We start from the raw sequence: 20142 nt of genomic DNA on the forward strand, positions 1-20142 counted from the left end.
GAGCAGCCAATGGAAATCGTTTATTGTGCATAACTCGACCCAAGATTGGTGGGACTCTGAGTAGGTTTCAGGGTTCTCTGGCCTAAGCTCGGTTAGAAGCTCAAAAGGCTCAGATAGTAACATTCAAACAAAATTCTTATGTCGTTCTGCCAGTGGTTGATAATATAGTCCTACAATGTCTCGGAAATGCCCAACCATATGGGACAGAGAGCTCATTGCGAACTGGATACGAACTCAGTCATGGATTGTGAGTATATTTAAACTGAAGACTGACATCATCAAACTGAGTGGCGGCCTGTAGCAAGGCTGAGCAGCTGGGAGGCAAAGGCGACATAGCAGAGAACTGAGAAACGGTAAAATCAACTCGATAAGTAGATATTAGACGACATTTCATAGATCACAAGGCTGGAGAGGAGGAACTGAATTCGTTCAAGAAGTAAAGTGAAAGAGTTTGTGGACATGGCAAAGAAAAATAGGTTGTTGATGGTCTATTGTAGGCGAATGGATCTGATGCCTGGGGAAAGATGATACAATGATAGGCCATCTTGTTGGGGTTCTGCATACGACGTTATGATGACGGGTTGTATCAAACTGTTATGATTCATGTGAATTGGCCTAACGTGATAATAATAGTGGGATACATACCTCAAGTAAATGCTGGAGAGTAGCATCGGTCTTCAAGAGAAGGTTAGTTCACAAAAGATGGATTCGTGCGGGCCGATGCGTACTTTGGGGAGGGTAGACTGTATAGCAAGTAGAGCAGGGGTCGGGTTGTGTATATAAACATTGGATTCATCGTAAAACGTGCAAGCCAGTGGTGAGAATATGAGAGCTTCCAGAACAAGGTTGCCATAGGCCCAAAGCTTCATGGTTTTGTCATAGGAAGCACTGTCGAGGAGAACATCATCAAACAAGAGTGCAAGAGCAGGGTCGGTGTGGCCTTGGAAGGGAACTCTGATGGTCTTCAGTGTCGATGTGTCGAGTTCATAGATTGATACAAGAATGGTGGCCCTGAATGTTGAAGTTGATAATTAGCACGCCTGGCTTAGCATCCATAGCCGCAGTGCACGGTCACTGGCAAGTATTGGGTGCCATGCTACTCATTTGCCTCCTTGCTCTGTATCCTAATTCAGTATTGATATCATTTGAATAGCAGGACATAAGCCGTTCCTGCCCTATGAGTAAGTATGATATACTTAGTAAATTGTTTTAGTTTGTTTACTCGCTTTGCGGCACGGCAGCACTAGCAGAGATAGCGTAGCTGTGATGCACGAGAATAGCATCCAACACATCCGAGTCGCCCGAGACTACACTAACTACAAGCATCGTAAAATGATGCTCGAGCCAGGGAGGAACTTCTTGTTTGTGCATATTCGGAACTCTAATCGCTGCGGGTCCTGGGACATCATCTACTGATTGTAGTGACCAACGCGGTAAGTCATTGGGTAATGAACGGGTTCGTGATGCAGTGTTGATTTTTTACATGAAGAAGCAAACTGACAATCTGAATAATATAGAATGAACTAACACATGTGTTGGACTTGACTATAATTCTTTCTCATGCTCTCTTCTGCTATTCTCGCTCTAGGGATATCATGCATTATTGCCCTGGTTGTCCCTTTGGGCCTCATTTGCAGATGTGTCTACCCTTTTCCTCTGCCACCTGGCCCTCATCCCTTACCATTCTTAGGCAACATGCTGCAATTGGATACTAAATGACCTTCGCTCACATATACTGAGTGGGGGAAGGCATATGGTTGGTAGCAAGCCAATAACCTTCTTGTATTCAATTTCATACCTGATCATAGGAAAAATCGTTCGCTGCCGCGTACTTGGGATCGACTTAATCATCATAAACTCCGAAACTGTCGCGCAGGATTTGCTGGAAAAATGTTCTGCAAATTACTCTAGTCGCCCTGTTTGGCGCACTAACAAAAGGTATGCATTGCCAGTCTTCATTCAATTTTTTTCATCCACTGATGATGCAGAGCTGAAGTGGCTTTCCTTACTCCAATGTTTCCATATGGTCAGACTTTACGACAACATCGCAAGATCTTCCATCAAGTCCTCAAGGCCAAACTCTCGGTGTCATACCATGAGATATACTCTCGCCATGCAAATAGACTAGTCATCAATCTTTTAGGTGCCACTGCAATTGATGACATACAGCACCACACTGAAGTGTTCGTACCTAATCAACTGGTGTTTTTGTGACGTATTTATGGTCCAGCTGACAATCAATCCTTGTGACAGATACGCGGGAAGCATAATTGTAGCCGTGACATACGGAGACCTTGCTGACGGCAATGAAGGCTCATACCTTGCCTGCGCACACGTACTAGCTGATCTTGTACAACATATTGTTACCCCTAAAAAGGCTGCCATGTTCACAACCTTTCCTTTCCGTGAGCGCCTCTGTCGATGACATCATTTTGGATATTTAGAATGAGGCTGCAGTCGAAAAGTTGCCGTCTTGGTGCTTCAGTGCACATTCACTGATAGGACACAGTAGAGAATTATCTCAACACCTTTTGAATGAGCCCTTCAACGAAGTGAAGGCACAGGTGGTACGTTTGTGCAGTTGTGGATGAAAATTTCACCTGATCTGTTCGCATGAAGGCAAATGGCACTGCTTCACGCTCATTAATCACTGACTTTCTCAGCCAACCCCACGATGATGCTGACAAAGATATAATGAAGCCTGTTGCGTTCACAGTATATATGGGTAAGAGTCTTTATTTACCAGGACATAATTCATTTATTGACGGGAATTCGGCTTCTTAGCTGGCATGGAAACTGTGAGTCGCCACTTGAGCAGTTCTGATTCTTACTTTGATGTCCCGCAGAGTGCAACCATATTGCAGACATTCTTGCTGGCTATGGTGCTCTATCCTGACGTCCAAGTCCGGGCTCGTGCAGAAATTGATCAAGTTGTGAGGCATGATAAAATGCCGTGCCTTAATGACAGGGCGTCCCTGCCCTATATTGATGCCATTCTCTGCGAGGTCATGAGATGGTATCCTATCACCCCCCTAGGTTTGTTGGCAGTAATATAACTTTGTGCTTGCATGACTTACCCCTTGCATAGGATTTGCACGTGCAACTTTAGATGATGATGTTTACGATGGGCATTCTATACCCAAAGGTTCGAAGTGGTATGAGTCAAGGTTGCCATTGACTCATCTGTAGTTCAATCAGGTACAGTAGTAATGGTCAATCAGTGGTATGTCAGGGTAGAGTGCATGCAATGGTTTGAGCTGAACATTGCTCAGGGCACTGTCTCGGGATGAAGACATATTTCCCGATGCATCGCGCTTCGATCCTAGTTGCCATCTAACTGTTGACAGGAAGCTGAAGAGCCCTGTTGTCAACCATTTTGCCTTTGGTCACAGCAGGTGAATATTCCACACTTGCTTTCATTTTACATCATTAACTGACCCTTGCAGACATATTTGTCCTGGTAAGCTGATCAATCATCTGTCAGTGCTGATAATGACAAATTCCCTTGGTAGGTCGTTGGTTTGCAGAGAACAGTATGTGGACTGTGGTTGCCTCCATACTCGCTGTCTTGCGCATCGGTCATGCCAAAGACTCAAACAGAGACAGGATTGAGGAGCCAAAGTTCACCACCGGCTTGGGGATGTAAGTGACTTAGTATGCATCCAATAACCTGCGGGCTAACTCTGTTGAAGTTAGCCTGAACCATTTCGCTGCTCTTTTGAAAGCATGAGCACAGCAAGAGAAGGACAGATCCGAGCAATGATGAATTCTGAGTAAACTTAGTCTGTACAATGAACAAAAGAATTGCTTTCGAATATATTGATTCTTCAGAAACTAGATCTGTTTTTAAAATCTCACGACTCGGCGTAATCAGACTCCATACCGTTGATCAGTTCACCAGCCTTGGCACCACTTAAAGGTACCGAAGGCTTTCCAGGGTATGTTTCATTATAAGTAGTAACCTACCTTAATGCCCGCTGTTGAAGACCGTGGTGTGTTTCATAGAACCTCCAGCGATGAGGAACGATGATTGAATTTCATCTTATCATTGCCTTGTTGCTGATGTGCATCCTACAACGAATCGAGGAGTAGGAACATGTTGACGATGTTCTCGGAGTCGAGGGAGGAGAGGTTGTCGTTTGATTCTACTACTGCGCCGAATGCTTTCCAAGTGCATAAAGGAGGGACTCGGTGTTGATCCCTGCAGTTGTGGGTCAGTCATAGTAAAGTAATGATAGGTATGGCTTGCCACGCGATATCCAGGAATTTCCTGCTACAAGCGCAAAACACCCAAAGTGCACTCACGACAATATAATTTTGGAAGGCTGTCCGACCAGGCGTACTCAGCTAGCACTGAAGCAACTCCAACATATGCCCTAACGAACGCCATAAACTCCGAACAGGTTATATCCTCAGAGGGGTTCAAGTCAGGCATCAAATCTAGCGGATACATGCCCTCATATACTGGCGCATCTCTGATCTTCACAAGATGGTTCTCATGAGTGATGATACATGACATCCATATGCCAAAACTCTTTTCGTCCTTTCCGATGTCCTTTAGAAATAGTGCTGCCCTGGTGTAATCTATATCTGGAACCCCGGACAGCGCTTGATCAAAGACTGTCCATGATCCTACCCAATCACTCAAGTGTCAACAAGCCTTCTTCATCCCGTGGTTCACTGTTGATAGCGCAAGAACAGCTCATAAGAAATTAAGAAACCACGATGCCTTCAACAACCGGGATTTGTAGATGCATCCAGAAGTGTGAATAGAGCGTCTTGATCCAAGGTTGATGAGTCAAATATCATCTCAGGTTCGAACACTTGCTGCGAGAGCGTGAAAACAAGTATTGTGCACCTGAAATTTGACCTACCATCAAAGCCTGTGCAAACTCAGGAGTCTGTGAAGCAGAGCGAGAAATGCCTGCAATGAGATATGACTGTGCATCGTCCTACAAAACGAGTTAATGGGTTCAGGTGTGGATTGATTTTGGAAGACGTACCCTGGGACCGACAGCCTGAGACCTTTTTTGCAAAACGATGCAATTGCTCTGATAAAATGACATCCACCACAGGATGGCTCAAAGATCAGAATGCAGTATCCCAATGGATATCCATTTCCTCCTTGTTCAGGTCGGAGGAAATTCCAATTATCATTAGGTTGCTTGAGGCAGAACATAACGCGGATGACGAGGGAAAGGCAGGGCACATTGATAATGAGTGCCAGCAAATTCCTTGCAAGAGTGGTTGGGTCATTACTCTTTACAGCGTCGAAGGCAGGTACGAGGGGAACTGAGAGTTTAGTTGGGAAAGACAAAATATAAATGGCATTCAAAGTACCTCAGAGCCCATGTTCACTGCATATTCCACTATACCGCCTGCGCATGAGATGATGGTTGGCAAGAGTGCATTGGGTGCCTTGAGCTTTTGCTTCGCATCCACCGGTGAGCCCACGGGGTAGGGTTTGAAATATACATCAAACAAGGACGCTTCTGGTCCTGTGCGGCCGACTATATGGTGATTTCTATATCACGCAGCATGATCAAAAACAGTTGCACTTAAGATAGGCCTCAAGCAGTTTCCGCAAACATCACGTGATGTGACTTGCTGTGACTTTACTTGTGATTACTGCATTTGGTACCGGGACTCCAGAAGCATACTGGCAGCGCCGCAGCGGTGATACAGAACAAACTTGCAGGATTTACAGTATGTAATAAAATTAGTAGGTACATGTTAATATGAAGACTATGTTCAATTTAAGTGTGCACTCTCGAATTCTGACATTATTGCTGAATCCGAGTCCATAGTGGCACCATTGTTCTTGAGTTGCACAAAAACCTGACCTGAGGCTGACAGAACAATCTCAACTGGGAGCTTAGACTTCAAAGGTGTAGAATTGAATGAAAAAGTGGTTTCACAGCCTGAAGCTACTACAGAACTCGAAGCTATGTGTACTGGATGACTCTGCACAGGCATTAGCATTGATTTCAAAAGTGAGTACAATTGAAAACTCACATTTTCTTTATCTACTGATATTTTCTGCTTTTTGCCTGACTCCCTAGGTTCTCGATCGCAGACCGGACTTTTCGTGACCATTTTGGCATTTTGGGAGGTTTCAGTATCAGGCCGATGGTAGGTGAAGCGGAGTCCAGAGTGTTCGGGGGCTTTATGTACAATGTATGCCTTAAATCTTGCTTGTGTTGCCATCTCCTCCTTCAATTTCACACAAATGGTAATTCTGGAACGGATGACTTGTTGAGAAGTATGTATACTACAACTCTTCCATTTCCGTTTTTTTATATCTTGTCGCCACGGACATCCTATACACATTCATTGCTTTTGTCACACTTCATCACACTTTATCACGTGATGTTTGCGGAAACTGCTTGAGGCCTATCTTAATATGCAATGATGTCTGAAGGCTGCATGTCTGTGGGAAATATCTTGATCGAATGCACTCTGTTTGGTGATGAAAATCTAATAGCAGAGAGCTTGGATGGGCCTGCAGGAGTGAGCATGCATCATTGCAGTAGCATTATTTGAAACGAAGTTCACATCAAACTCCTAAAGGCTAGAACGGAGTCTCAGCGGACAGTTAGAAACAGCGCTAATATTATATGTACCTAGAACGGAGTCTAGTGTACAAGTTAGCAAGGATGAGTATGAGTAGTTAGTCAATACATACCTCAGCGGACAGTTAGAAACAGCGCTGAGGTGAAAGTATGATGGGGACTGCGTTTAAGTACCAAGAGTCAAGAAGCACGAGAAGTGCAAGAAGGCAAGATAACTACCGGTGACAATGTTGCCGGTAGGGAAACAGTGTGGTGTGGAAGGTGATAAGAATGATAAGTATGATAACAACACGGAAAAGGAAAAGAAGCTCGGAGGTTAATCCTCTGGAGCTGGTAGCATGTGTCCGTACTTCTGGACCGCGTGTATCTTCTTCTCTTCTTCCAACAACTCCGAGCCGTCATGTCAATATAAGTACCTAGCGCCAGCTAAAGTGGCAAAGCCCGCTACCCGACTTGCCGAGGTGTATTAGTCATATGTTTGCCATCAAGTCTTTTCATACTCCGTCCGAAGGCCACAGTGGATGTCTTATGTCCATTGCATTTTCTCCAGATGGAGGTCGTGTCGTTTCAGATTTGTGCGACCAAACAGTCTCGGTGTGGGATGTGAAGATTGGCGAGGCATCAGGATTTCTTTTCCAACGCCACACTGACTGGCTTTGGTTTGTCGTAATATTAAGTCCCAATATTTGGATGTGTGTTTATTTAGATTTGGCTTTCTTTGTCTCAACTTTACCTTTGACATTGCATCAGACTTACACTACTCGATATTGTATCGTACATTGCTCGCTGTTTGGTTCGGACTGCATCTCAGCTTTCTCATTCCTCATTCTTGTCTTCCCCTTTTTCCTAGTTGCACACTTGCCATCGCGTCTGACACCCACGAATTGGAGGTCGACGAGCTTCCACTAGTATCAAATCCGTTAGGTTGCGAGCTCAACGGTTCCATCTCCAATTTCGAGGCATCTAATACACGAATGGTGTGTCCGTTTAGCTGATATACCTAGTCATTATTTAGTTCAGCTGATTTATTTGTCATGTAACATTGTAGGGATTCATTTCTGGCTGGGCTTGTAGAGACTGTTTTTACCTTACCTTATGTTGGCACTTTTGTAGCTTACATAAGCAAGCAATCTTTTCACCAGTTACCAGTATGAGTCTGAGTGCTTAGCAGTTTTCTATGATATTTCCTCTCCTCTGAGCCTTAAGCCTAGTCCAGAAACCCTTTAGGTCGAATAGCAGCTAGGTTCTGCAAGACCCAACACATTGTTCAGACTCACCATCTGAATTGTTGTACCTTCAATGTGTAGCTGGACTTACTCGACGTTCTTTTCAATTGAAGGTGTGGAGGGTTGCCCTGATCATGACCAGGGTTCCATGCTTAAGGCTCGTGTACCAGTCCTGAGGTGGGATCAATTCATTCTCCACATTTCTGATATCAAGCTGACGGAGTTTCACATTGATATGCTGAAACAGGACACCACTCGCTTTATCGTAACCCAAGATAGCACTCAAGAACGACTTCATGTACAGATCAAACAACCTTGCAGCCACTACAGGATTGCGAGCAACCAAAATAGATTGTCACCAAAAGTCAGGCACATTGTCAGGCAACATATCATTGATGTCAATTTCACCGCCTGCCAAAAACTTGACAATAGGATTGTATACATCCGCAGGATTGATTGTGATGTAAAAATTTGGCAAGCCTTTGTCAAACATTAAGCCTCTGATTTGACTACACATCACAGCACATGCAGAACCAGATCCCAGGACATGCGATGTCACACTGTTCACTTCCTTCAATAATCAGCGCACTTTTTGTTCTTCTGGAGTATAAGCTGTAACAAAATCACCCTTCACAACTCGTTCAGCAACCGTATGAACCGCTGCTGATGACACAGACACAAAACTTTGTGACACTGTACCGAATGAAGTCCGTTTGACTTTTAAACTGGTATGTAAGAGCGATTTTCTACATTGCAAAATGTTAAACACAATAAACAAAAAGGAGTAATGCTCCTGGAAACACCTATCAGCCAGACTAAAGAGAAGCTTCACATGGCGTTTAAACGATACTGGACTTGTACGACGAGGATGCTCAAACCCCCCAACTCCATATGGAAACAGAGTGGGATAAACCTTTGGGAGTAACTCAGGATTAACGTATTCGTTCATAGGATTCAGCCCATGCGGGACTTGTATATGTAAAACCACCACACTGTTCTTTCACATGACGAGGTGCGGCTGCACGCAATTCATGACCTGGAGCATTGCCATCCACATCAGTGACAATGACATGTTGGAAGACATCCTCAGCGGATGATGCTGTACTCGAGTCTGCAACCTTGTCACTAAAAATAGGTTCTTTGTCAAACAATGAATTTGCATTGCAATTATGATCGCCATTGTATCATGAGGTCAACACATCTTCAGCGCGTGCATCATCCTCAGGCACAGTTTCAATATGAACTGGCAAAATATCTTCCTCACTCATTGAATCCAAACAGTCATGATCGATGAGCACGTCGCTATAGAGTACGTTATGTTCACACAACCACACTAATGCTGACCAGACTTTCTCTTTATGCACGATCAATGGTTTAGCATGCTTGCGCAACCAATCGGTAGTTGGTGGAGATGAACCAACAAATAAAACCCATATCGGTGTTAATACATCTTCAATTGATGGAGGAAGCATCTCCAACACTTTTGAAGGACGTTGCAGGAAAATGATCATGTTGCCTTTCAAGCCTCTTTGAGCATTTGGTATATTGCATGACTCCTCTCGCAAATGTAGAATAAAACATTTGGCTCTGCACAGTGCAATCATCATCTCTTCTGCAACACTAAGGTCCTGCAACTCAAGAGGGAGAGGGCTGATGAAATTATGGTTTGCCACAGCCAATGCAGGAGTCTTACTTTTTTTCAACGACAAAGTGCATCCCTTACAGCAATGTACACCAATAGGATGGTCAGACTGCATAGAATCAAACACCAAGCCTCAGTGTTCATACATCACGTTGTCAAGGAACTCCGCACCAATAGTCGAGTCTACCGAGGCTTTATTGATATAACCCTCATCAACAACACGCCCTTTATGCAGGCGCACATCAGGGCGATTCAGAAGAGTAACATCGAAATCATCAAAAGACAGCTCTTGCCTCTCTTTGCAATTATACTCAGCAGCACAAGCAAAACAAACAAAGGTAGCTAGCGCTTCAGAACAAGTTTGTTCATGAAAAATCTCAATCACGCACTTTTTCCGCTCCTCAGACACCATATGAGGCCATTCTGAAGTACATCGAGTCTTTTCCGTCTCCATCGCAACATACTGATTCTGTTTACGAACACGAAAAGCTTGCGCTCGTTTCCCTTTCTGGAGGACACCAATGTATGATTTCAGACATTTTCTCAGCTGCGAAAGACTGTCACTGTCATCATGATCCACTTCATGGCAACACAATAAACACAGCAACGGCTTGCGCACAATGGTTTTTCTCAATGAGCTTGAAAGATTGATCTGCACGTCCGTCATCTGTGAGCTTGAATCACCATTGCCGTCCGTGGCAACACCAGTGCTGACATCGCATTGTCCTCCACTATCAACGGAGCACTCATCAACAATATGAGAACATGCCAATTGATGATCCTGTGCATTCAACACACACGTTCCCTTGGAAGTGTGATCAAAAATCCTATCGAGCAACTGATCTTTTGTACCCACATAGCACAAACCATGCCAAGACGCTATGGCCTCCAATGAGGACTTAGATATGTGTTCAACCTCAGCAAACAGTGACAGCGAAGACTTAGAAACAGCCTCATAGACCAAACGGTTATGAAAGGAATTCAATATGCAAATGGCTTTTCGCCTACAATGTTCTAGTGGCACACGTACATGGTCCAAATCACTGCAAATACTCTGAGCGACAATCCAAAGATGATCACCTGATATTGCAGATGCATGTGTCTCTGTCAATGCGCCAAGAATACAGTCAACCATATCTGAAGGCCCACCAAATCCTGCAGCAATTTCACAACAAGCAGTATAATCACCGTGCCGTAAACGGGCAGCCAGAACCACACACTCTCCATTAAGGAAATGTCGCAACAACAGATCGCGCAGCTCAGCCAGCATATGAAAGTTCGTAAGATCTAAATCATGCAAGGTGCATGCATCAGAAAGCAACGTGACTTCAACAGAAAAAGGACTAATGCGAATACCAGCATGATACGACCCCAAAAATATGTCACAAATTATCAACTCTGAACGTCTACGAGACGATGAAACCGCCCCGGTGAAGGACGAAGACTGACATGAATCGGACACCATATCAACAGGCGCAATATAATCAGCGCGAGTTGCAACCATACACTGAGATTCTTAAAAACAAAAGTCAACGCAGTAGACTTCAAAATCAAAATTTCATCACCTTGTAAATAAGTACAGGAGCTAGATTCTGGGTCAGAAATCACGTCTTCAAGTCCAACATGGCGCCAGGCAGCGATCCAATTCATCCCAACAACCACATCAGAATCAAGAGCGCGTGTGACCACAAACTCGGCATTGGTGGTGAGCGAGCAGCCTTCATAGGATGCCGTGAGAACTTCGGAAAAAACTGAGCCCACACCCGAATGACCGAGCGAGCGTGCAATCGAAGCAGAAACAAGACAACGACACGATTCCAGGTTGAAAACAACAGATACAGGCAAGTGGCCGAGGAACGACATGACGATTCAGGAGTTTGAAGAGAATATGAGATAACGAGCAGGAAGAGGCTAGGTCTGTGATCGATCGATGAGCACAGCCCATTACTATATCAAGCGAAAAAGATAGGGTCGCCAGGAACGGACGAATTTACCGCCAAAACGTGAAAATCAAAACCGACAAGACCCACTCCCTAACGGTAGCGGGAATTTGCTTCAAGGATTTTGTTTGGGCCAGGTGAAATTGATGCGGTCGTGACGCGCCTGTGACGCGGCACTGTAACAAATTCCTACGTACAGATCATGTTTACACAACTACATATCGCATTCCAAACACTTTGAATCGTCGTTGATGGCAGTGCACGTTGATGATCAACATATGAGTGTCTGCCTGCGTACAGGCTCTAGTATTCACCTCTCACCAAATTTACAGTGCTTGTCCTCTGCGTTCATACTACTAGTATGCATCTTGCGCGTCGGTCCTATATTGTTGCATTACCTCTAATTCATTCATCTATGTTGGTTTTCAGATGCAGTGTCAAATGTTGTCTCACTGCGTCAAGCCTCGACCTCACCCTGTCAAGTTTGATCCACTCTCTATACCCTGCACCACCACGTCAAGCCTCAACCATGGCATGTCAGAAGCCTCGTTTAGGCTGCGTCAAGCACTACTCACACCACGACAAGTTCTCCCGAATATCTTTGCAGTCTCTGTACTAATATCAACATCCACACTCTATGCCGCGTCAAGGCCTACTACAGTGCCGCGTCAAACATAGCACATACCGTGTCAGTTGCCGCGTCACATGCGCGTCAGTGCTGCGTCAAACTTCATTCATGCCGCGTCACAAGTAGCACATGCCGCGTCAGACCTCACCACCTCCACATGCCGCGTCAAACTTCACCACCTCAACTGTCACACTGTCCGTATAACTTAGGTATATTTTCTTTTACATCTGTCATAATAATTGATATTCTAACAGTGTTCCTTTTCATCCTAACAGAATTAGACGTCGTACACTGTAATTGTCCATAGGCAATAATAAATTTATCTTACTAAGCATTCTTTCGGTTTGTCTCCTCTGGGCTCGAGAAGAAACCCTTATTATCGCGCTTTTGTAAATCGTATCATGGCCTTTGTGAGTGCTTTGAAATACGGAGTAAACTTGTTATAACCAGCTTTTAGGAATTTATTCAACTTTTTCTATCCCAACGAGACAGAATCAAAATTATCCAGATCGGCCGGGTCCGCTGCTGAGTTTTGGGGACCTCATACCCTGCTATGACCGTTCAGGTGCGTCATCCGACATATTCTCCTGGGCCCCTTATTCCTATTCAGTGATGACTCTGATGCTACATCTTTGGAGTCTGCAGACGAGCTATCCGAAGCTGTAGTTCCTTCTCTGCTGGCCGAAGAATGTGTTGAGAGCCGATGTGTCCGAGGGAAGTAAGGCCGAGAGAGAGAGAGCTGAGAAAGGAAAGGACGATATGGCCGAAGAATAGAGCACATTGAGTGCGAGCGTCTCCAAACGGAGAACGTCGACGACGTGTCAACGTCGGCAATCTTTTCGTTCTTTAAGTATATATTTTTCATCAAAGCTATTGCTGGCAGACTCACCGTATAAGAGGACGCTGTTTTCGTCGATGCGTCTCAGATTCGAAATGAATACTGAGACGTAAGTACAATTCCCACTGTAACGTTCGAGCGCAAGCGCTGACGTACATCTAGTCGTACCTTTGTTCTAGGTACAAACAATTGTTAATAGAGATTCGAAACGAATACTGAGACTCGTACCTTTGTTCTAGCGTGTCGTAAAACCTCCCACGTGTATCGTTCCTCCACAGGTTATGAGCCCTGACTCCTCCATGGACTCGTCGACTCCCAGCACCAATTCAAACCTTTTTAACATCCCGAAGCTCGCCGAAGACGGCTCGAACTGGATAACCTACAAGGAAAGGACGTTAACGGCTATAGGTGCACGAGGACTTACGAGATATACCGATGGACGAGCTAAAGAGCCTACGCCTTTCGTAAAGAGCTCTACGGGGGCCGTTACGAAGCCGGATGGTACAACACCTACGCAGAAAGAAATCGATGAGCTCGACGCAAAGACCGATGAGTATCAACAAAAGAACTCACTCGTAAAACAGCAAATATTTTGCACGATCACAGATCGGCTGCTGTTACGCGTCCAAAAGTTAGCATCCGCGTCCGAAATCTGGAAGGAAATATGCCACATACATGAAGGCAAAACCGAACTTGTCCAGATAGATCTGAGACGGAGGCTCCAGGAGACGAGGTGTGAAGAAGGTGGTGACGTCAAGGCTCATTTTTCAGAGCTTTTGCGCCTGAGGGAGTCGTTAGCTGGAATGGGGGTAGCCGTCGTTGATACAGACTTTCATGCCATCATCCTAGGGTCCTTACCTGAATCCTACCGGCCGCTACTGTCGTCGATGAACGCAGCGGCCAAGATAACGAAAACTCCCCTCTCGCCCTACGAACTCATCACCATCATCACAGAGGAATACGAGCACTGGTTACTCACCGAACGACGTCCCAACAAACGCGGGACCAACAGTGCGCTCTCCGCGAGAACAAACGCAGGGAGGAGCACGAGCTCGCAGAGCTCGGCTCCAAAATCCAACCCCGACGCAGTCTGTACGAACTGCAATCGTAAGGGCCACTGGAAGAGTGACTGTTGGCGAAAAGATGGAGGAAAAGAAGGTCAGGGGCCGAATCAACGGCAGAGACAAGGAGGACGCACCCAAAAACAAAGTGCCAATGTAGCCAAAGAGCCGGAGCCAAAGGACAACTACACTTTCGCTACGTCAGACCTCGCAGTCATAGCAAAATCGATGGACGTACCTCCAGAGCGCCGAGGAGCAATAGTAGACTCCGGCGCGACCTCTCATTTCTGCCCGGATAGGGCAAAATTCGTATCCTTTGTCGAGATCGCCCTGCAGAAGATATACACTGCGAATGGAGCTACTGTCAATGCGACAGGACGAGGAGACGTGAGGATGGACTTACCGTTGGGCTCGAAACGAACGACCGTGACGCTAAAAGACGTCCTATATGCCCCCTCCATGGCATTTACCCTTATCTCCACCAATAAGATCGCCTCCGCCGGTTTGGCCGTGCTGTTCGAAGGAGGAATGTGCAGGATACTGTCTGCTCCCCCCGAACGAAGGACGATCGCAGAAATACCCCAAGTCCAGGGACTTTACGCTGTAACGTCCGACCGTAAGCATCGTGCCAACGTCGCCAGGACAAAGCTTACCATCAATGATGTCCATCGTGCCCTAGGGCACGTATCACATGCGGCCCTTCTTGACGCAGTCAAGAAGGGCCTAATCCTGGGCATAGACATAGATCCGGCGCCCGCCATCCAGTTCTGTGAAGTCTGCGTGAAAGCTAAGTCAGCTCAGCAGTCCTTCCCAAGAGAAACGAAGATGCGCGCACTTACATACGGAGAACTAGTCCATACAGACCTCTGGGGACTGGCGCAGACGACGAGTTTGGGAGGCTGTAAATATTATGTCAGTTTCACGGACGACTTTAGCCGGCAGACGCGACTCGAGTTCCTCAAACAAAAGAGTGACGCACTTACCGCGTTCAAGTCCTATGAGGCATGGGTGGCCCGTCAATCACCAGGTGTGTGCGTGCGCAAAATCCGTTCGGACAGAGGAGGAGAGTATCTGAGCGCTGAGTTCGATCAATACTTGCGTCAGCAAGGTATAGAGCGGCAGCTAACAGTGCACAACTCACCCCAACAGAATGGTGTCGCCGAACGACTCAACCGGACACTCGTCGAGCATGCAAGAGCAATGCTCCTAGGCAGAGATATGCCAAAGTACCTGTGGGCCGAGGCCGTTAGTTACGCCACTTGGCTCAAGAATCGCCTACCTTCAAGGGCGATCCCAGGCAGCACGCCCTACGAGTTGGTGCGCAAGTCCAAGCCGGACTTGTCGCAGGCCCATGAATTTGGGGCCAGGGTCTTCGTCCATATGCTGGAGGCTGGTAAGCTGGAGGCGAGGGCGGAGGAGGCAGTTTTTGTGGGGGTAGACGCTGAAAGTAAAGGATACCGGGTGTATTGGCCCGGCAGACGGCGTGTCTCGGTGGAGAGGAATGTGACCTTCACGCCGATCCTGGCAGCCGATGGTATGCCGGACGAGGGGGAGTCTGCTGTAGTCAACGAACATAACAGCGGCAACGGTAATAATAACTCACCTAGTAGCGTCCAGCCCATCACCATGCCACAGCAACCTCAACCTTCTACTCCTAAGCAACCCCAACCATCTACTCCTCAGCAACCTCAACCTTCTACTCCTAAGCAACCTCAACCATCTACTCCTCAGCAACCTCAACCATCTACCGCCCAGCAACCTCAACCATCTACTCCTGAAGCGAGGTCGACGAGGGTAAGACCACCCCCAGGGTACTATGCGGCGCTGAATGAGGGCCAAACAGCAGCCCTAACCATGGAAAGCCTGTTGGAAGCGTCAGAACTCGACCTCTTGGATGAAGAGGCGCATATTCACCTAGCATTGGCCGCCGTCCAACCAGAACCGACCCTCCAACAAGCCTTGAAGGGCCCAGACGCTGCAGAGTGGCAAGAAGCCATCAATTACGAAGTCAGTCAACTCGAGAAGCTAGGTATGTGGGAAATCGTAGACGCACCTTGAGGCGTAAACCTTATCCCATGCCATTACGTCCTGGCCACAAAGTGCGGGCCGGACGGCGAGAAGCTGAAGCTTCGCGTGCGCCTAGTTGCAAATGGGCAGCGCCAGAAGTACGGGGTCGATTTCTTCGAAACCTTCGCCCCCACGGCCAATATGAGCATGATACATGCAGTCCTAACGATGGCTGCTCAGCGCGACTGGGAAATACACCAAGTCGATATTAAAAGTGCGTACCTATATGCGAGCGCCCCCTGGATACTTGAAGGATGGTCAGGAAGGGAAGGTACTGAAGCTGAAAAGAAGCTTACCTGGACTCAAACAAGCAGGATATGAGTGGGCGCAGGAGCTAGCTGGAGCCTTCAATGAAATGGGCTTCAGCAGGTCAAAAGTAGATCAAGCCGTTTTCTACAAATGCACCTCACGCGAACACGTCGTCATCACCGTCTCTGTCGATGACATGGCCGTCACCGCCAACCATATATCCCATATCCATCGGTTTAAGGCCGAGCTGCGCGCGCACTTCGAGATTAGCGACCTAGGGGAGTTGAGCTGGTTATTGGGGCTGAAGGTGACGAGGGACCGCGTAGCACGCACCTTGACGCTTTCACAGAAGGCATACGTCGAGACGATCCTCGAAAGGTTCCACCTGGAGGACGCGAAGGTCCTGCACACGCCCATGGAACCAGGTACTGTCCTTTCCATAGATCAGTCCCCTGCAACACACGCCGAACTCCAAGCTATGCGAGACGTACCATATCAACGCGCGATCGGTTCGTTAATGTACGCAGCTACGAGTACCCGGCCGGATATCGCTTTTGCGGTGGCAACACTGTCGCAATTTATGAGGAATCCGGGGAGACCCCATTGGGAGGCCACCAAACGCGCCCTGCGGTACCTGAAAGGCACCGCAGACTATGAGCTGACGTTGGGATCCAGCGAGGGAGGAATCGAGGCGTTCGTCGATGCCGATTGGGCATCGCAGCCACATAGGCACTCCATGAGCGGGTACATCGTACTGCTCCATGGAGGCCCTGTTTCGTGGAGCGCGCGCAAACAGCCTATCATAGCCCTGTCAACGGCTGAAGCTGAGTACATAGCGTTGACCAGCGTGGCAAGGGAAGTACTTTACCTGCAACTCCTCATCCACGAGCTCTACGACGTCCAAGACCTCCCCACACCCGTCTTCTGTGACAACCAAGCTGCTATAGTGTTAGTCTCGACGGGAAAATTCCAATCGCGCACCAAGCACATAGACCTGCGATACCACTTCGTACACAGCCACGTGAAGGACGGTACCTTCAAGATAATCTACTGCCCCAGTGACGACAACGTCGTGGACGCGTTCACGAAGCCATTGGCACGTCCCCGATTCCAGAGGTTGAGGACATTGATGCGTTTGGATAACGCTCGAGGGGGAGTGTTGAGAGCCGATGTGTCCGAGGGAAGTAAGGCCGAGAGAGAGAGAGCCGAGAAAGGAAAGGACGATACGGCCGAAGAATAGAGCACATCGAGTGCGAGCGTCTCCAAACGGAGAACGTCGACGACGTGTCAACGTCGGCAATCTTTTCATTCTTTAAGTATATATTTTTCATCAAAGCTATTGCTGGCAGACTCACCGTATAAGAGGACGCTGTTTTCGTCGATGCGTCTCAGATTCGAAATGAATACTGAGACGTAAGTACAATTCCCACTGTAACGTTCGAGCGCAAGCACTGATGTACATCTAGTCGTACCTTTGTTCTAGGTACAAACAATTGTTAATAGAGATTCGAAACGAATACTGAGACTCGTACCTTTGTTCTAGCGTGTCGTAAAACCTCCCGCGTGTATCGTTCCTCCACAGAATGCCCGCCCGTTAAACGTCGATGTGCTCCACGGATACCGAGCAAGGAGGCAACTTGGTAGTGTGGCACTTAATACTTGATGCTGATCTGTTCAGACTATCCTTCGCCGTGCAGTTATAGATGCTTAGCCATGCGCGCTAATTACCGACTTCAATATTCAGAGCTACGATCCCTGTATCAATCTACAAATTGACACGTCGACGCTGAAGACCGTCGGAGTTCCAGTTCCCTTCCAAGAACACACTGACCTTGTCACCGCTCTTGCACTTAACAGCGCTCTCCTCACGGCCAGTGCTGATCATTCGTGAAATTACTGGGTGCCTGATTACACGTGCACGACCCGATATCTTTTTCTTGACCAAGCCTGAGATTTTCGGACTACATACTTATAGTATGGCGTGTATTTGTCACTTCAGCATTTATCTGTTGCAGACCCGACGGTCCTGATTTTTTTGATACCTCTCACAACAGCAGTAACCGGATCTGTCCGTCCCCCTGAAGGAGAGCTATTCTACCAATCAAGCTGTCGCAGGCGGTAAGAGTTATGTTCTGCTTTCTGTCGTCTATGACTTCTTATAGAGGTGTCTAGTGTGGAGTTTGCTTGGTATGAATATTGTTGCAAGGTCATATTTCTATTTGGCTTTATGGCTGGGCATTCCTGACAGAGGTCACTTACCAGCTTAAGGAACCCCAGCGTAAAGGCTGGCGGCCGTTGGGTGAGCACCGCTATTCGCACTCCGCTCCAAATTCACTATTACATTTCGGTAGCGCATGTATGGTATCAGTAAGTGTGCTCGGAGACACTGGTACACATCAGTGAACTGGAGGAAAGATGATAAGAGTATATATGACGATACATAGTACACAATCACAAACATCTGTATAATTCTGCTATCCATCATCACATAGTGATGTTTGACTTTATACAGGAAAGGACAATGCATAAATTTCCTACACCAGCGTTTGATCGGGAGAACACCTACATATCGCTGGAATTCTAACTCGAAAGTGATATGGAGTAAAATCAAAGGGTCGAACTGCATGAGACACTATCGGCACCTCAGAAGTGAATTCCATCGTGTCAAAGTCAGGCGTGAAGGCCTTAATCTTCCGGATGACTACAAGGTGTTTACCAAGTGCACAAGTTTAAATTAATATTCTCGCGCTAATTTTGACGCCCTCTTCTCCAAAAAGTTGATTTTCTTCGAGTATCGTGCAACGTCCCAAGCCAGACCAAAAAACTCGTGTTTTGCAGAGTACCACGAAGTGTTTACGAAGTGCAAACTGATGCCTTGTGCGAATTTTAACGCCACCTTCTTTAAATTGTTCATGTTTGTCTACTATATATCAATTGCGAATTTGTGCAAAGAAGTGCCACTTTCGTATCGCAGCCGGAATGTGTCCATCAAGCAAACATATACAACGTACAGCTTACTTCAAATTGTCACGCGAAATCGTATGAATACCCAACAACTAGCAGTTGTATTCATCTGCCACGCGTCTCGCAGCGGTCCAAGGTTTTGCGCAAATGCTGTGTAGTGCCGTGTAAGTGAATTTGGGACCCTGGTGACAGCCGCCCCCCATCCAATCACCAAGGTGTTAATGGGCGAAATCAAGTATTTATGACCGAAGTTGTGCTATTGTCTACAATAATTGGTATAGTTACATTTTGCTTCAGCAATTGCTGACGCCTGCATAGACTAAAACAATATAGTAGTGGGTCATACATTCCTTCGAGCCCTTATTGACCACTCGTCGAGTATATCATATATCACACCACCCATCAAAACCATTGCACTTTTTGCACCTCACGAGACGAGCGGCTTAGCTTCCTCATCTAATGACAAAGTTGCTGTTGGGTAATATCAGGTTTCTACCGATGTCATTCCGCTCTGCCTTAGCAATCACCCACCTGTACCAGACTGAGAGAATATGATGATTTGTCCGTGTCTCGTGAATTGGGCTACTAATTCGATATGTTCTAAGATCGCCGTCACCTGTCAGCCTCCTTGTGATTGTTAGCGTGTACATAGAAGGAGAGAACATCCTGGCTTTTCCAATTATCACGCTAGATTTCCTCGTGCAGCCTACTAAACACATACGTGTATTATGCAGATACATTAACAACATGTCAAGAGAGGTACATAGGACCCTATGTGTTGTTTTCTCATGATACGAACACCAATATTGTAGGTCTTCACACGTCAAACAAGCAAGCGGTAAATGCAAATCGACATTATATTGGGCAGGTTGCTATCTATTGTAAGAATAACTGGCCGAAGGGGTAAACTACTCGGAATTGAACAGCGCATCATCCAGTCGTGCCCTCTGCATCG

General features: G+C 46.7%; 5 protein-coding genes across 5 annotated transcripts; 1 reads left to right on the forward strand and 4 right to left on the reverse strand.

Annotated features, from left to right (window-relative positions):
• Positions 1 to 2156: 2156 nt before the first annotated feature.
• Positions 2157 to 3636, forward strand: F5891DRAFT_1085197 (cytochrome P450). Its single transcript, XM_041363464.1, has 9 exons — positions 2157 to 2191; positions 2254 to 2405; positions 2458 to 2567; positions 2620 to 2715; positions 2847 to 3036; positions 3089 to 3145; positions 3199 to 3223; positions 3273 to 3395; positions 3447 to 3636. The coding sequence occupies exons 2-9, from the start codon at positions 2384 to 2386 to the stop codon at positions 3610 to 3612; spliced, it is 789 nt and encodes a 262-aa protein (XP_041216497.1). The 5' UTR covers positions 2157 to 2191; positions 2254 to 2383; the 3' UTR covers positions 3613 to 3636.
• Positions 3637 to 4318: 682 nt separating this feature from the next.
• On the reverse strand, positions 4319 to 4636 carry F5891DRAFT_898302 (uncharacterized protein; the record flags this gene model as incomplete). The annotated part of the gene is made up of 1 exon (XM_041373409.1): positions 4319 to 4636. A coding segment is annotated over one exon (318 nt), but the record flags the coding sequence as incomplete, so codon positions are not given.
• A 95-nt stretch (positions 4637 to 4731) lies between these two features.
• F5891DRAFT_1201449 (uncharacterized protein) lies at positions 4732 to 5066 on the reverse strand (the record flags this gene model as incomplete). The annotated part of the gene is made up of 3 exons (XM_041368884.1): positions 4732 to 4827; positions 4875 to 4952; positions 5004 to 5066. The coding sequence occupies 3 exons, from the start codon at positions 5064 to 5066 to the stop codon at positions 4732 to 4734; spliced, it is 237 nt and encodes a 78-aa protein (XP_041216499.1).
• Positions 5067 to 8439: 3373 nt separating this feature from the next.
• Positions 8440 to 9402, reverse strand: F5891DRAFT_1132702 (uncharacterized protein; the record flags this gene model as incomplete). The annotated part of the gene is given in 4 exon segments (XM_041364744.1): positions 8440 to 8544; positions 8631 to 8767; positions 8787 to 8916; positions 8998 to 9402. 4 exon segments carry the CDS (start codon positions 9400 to 9402, stop codon positions 8440 to 8442), a joined length of 777 nt encoding a protein of 258 aa, XP_041216500.1.
• Positions 9403 to 9573: 171 nt separating this feature from the next.
• F5891DRAFT_1201450 (uncharacterized protein) lies at positions 9574 to 11303 on the reverse strand (the record flags this gene model as incomplete). The annotated part of the gene is made up of 2 exons (XM_041368885.1): positions 9574 to 10955; positions 11006 to 11303. 2 exons carry the CDS (start codon positions 11301 to 11303, stop codon positions 9574 to 9576), a joined length of 1680 nt encoding a protein of 559 aa, XP_041216501.1.
• Positions 11304 to 20142: the final 8839 nt, after the last annotated feature.

Source organism: Suillus fuscotomentosus, assembly GCF_016647785.1.
Source record: "Suillus fuscotomentosus strain FC203 chromosome Unknown F5891scaffold_299, whole genome shotgun sequence".
In the NCBI taxonomy this organism is placed as follows: Eukaryota; Fungi; Basidiomycota; class Agaricomycetes; order Boletales; family Suillaceae; genus Suillus; species Suillus fuscotomentosus.

Coding starts and splice junctions, on each gene's coding strand:
- F5891DRAFT_1085197 (XM_041363464.1), top strand. CDS start 2,384: ATGTTCACAACCTTTCCTTTCC. Junction 2,568..2,619: donor ACGAAGTGAAGGCACAGGTG/GTACGTTTGTGC, acceptor GTTCGCATGAAG/GCAAATGGCACTGCTTCACG. Junction 2,716..2,846: donor TGAAGCCTGTTGCGTTCACA/GTATATATGGGT, acceptor GATGTCCCGCAG/AGTGCAACCATATTGCAGAC.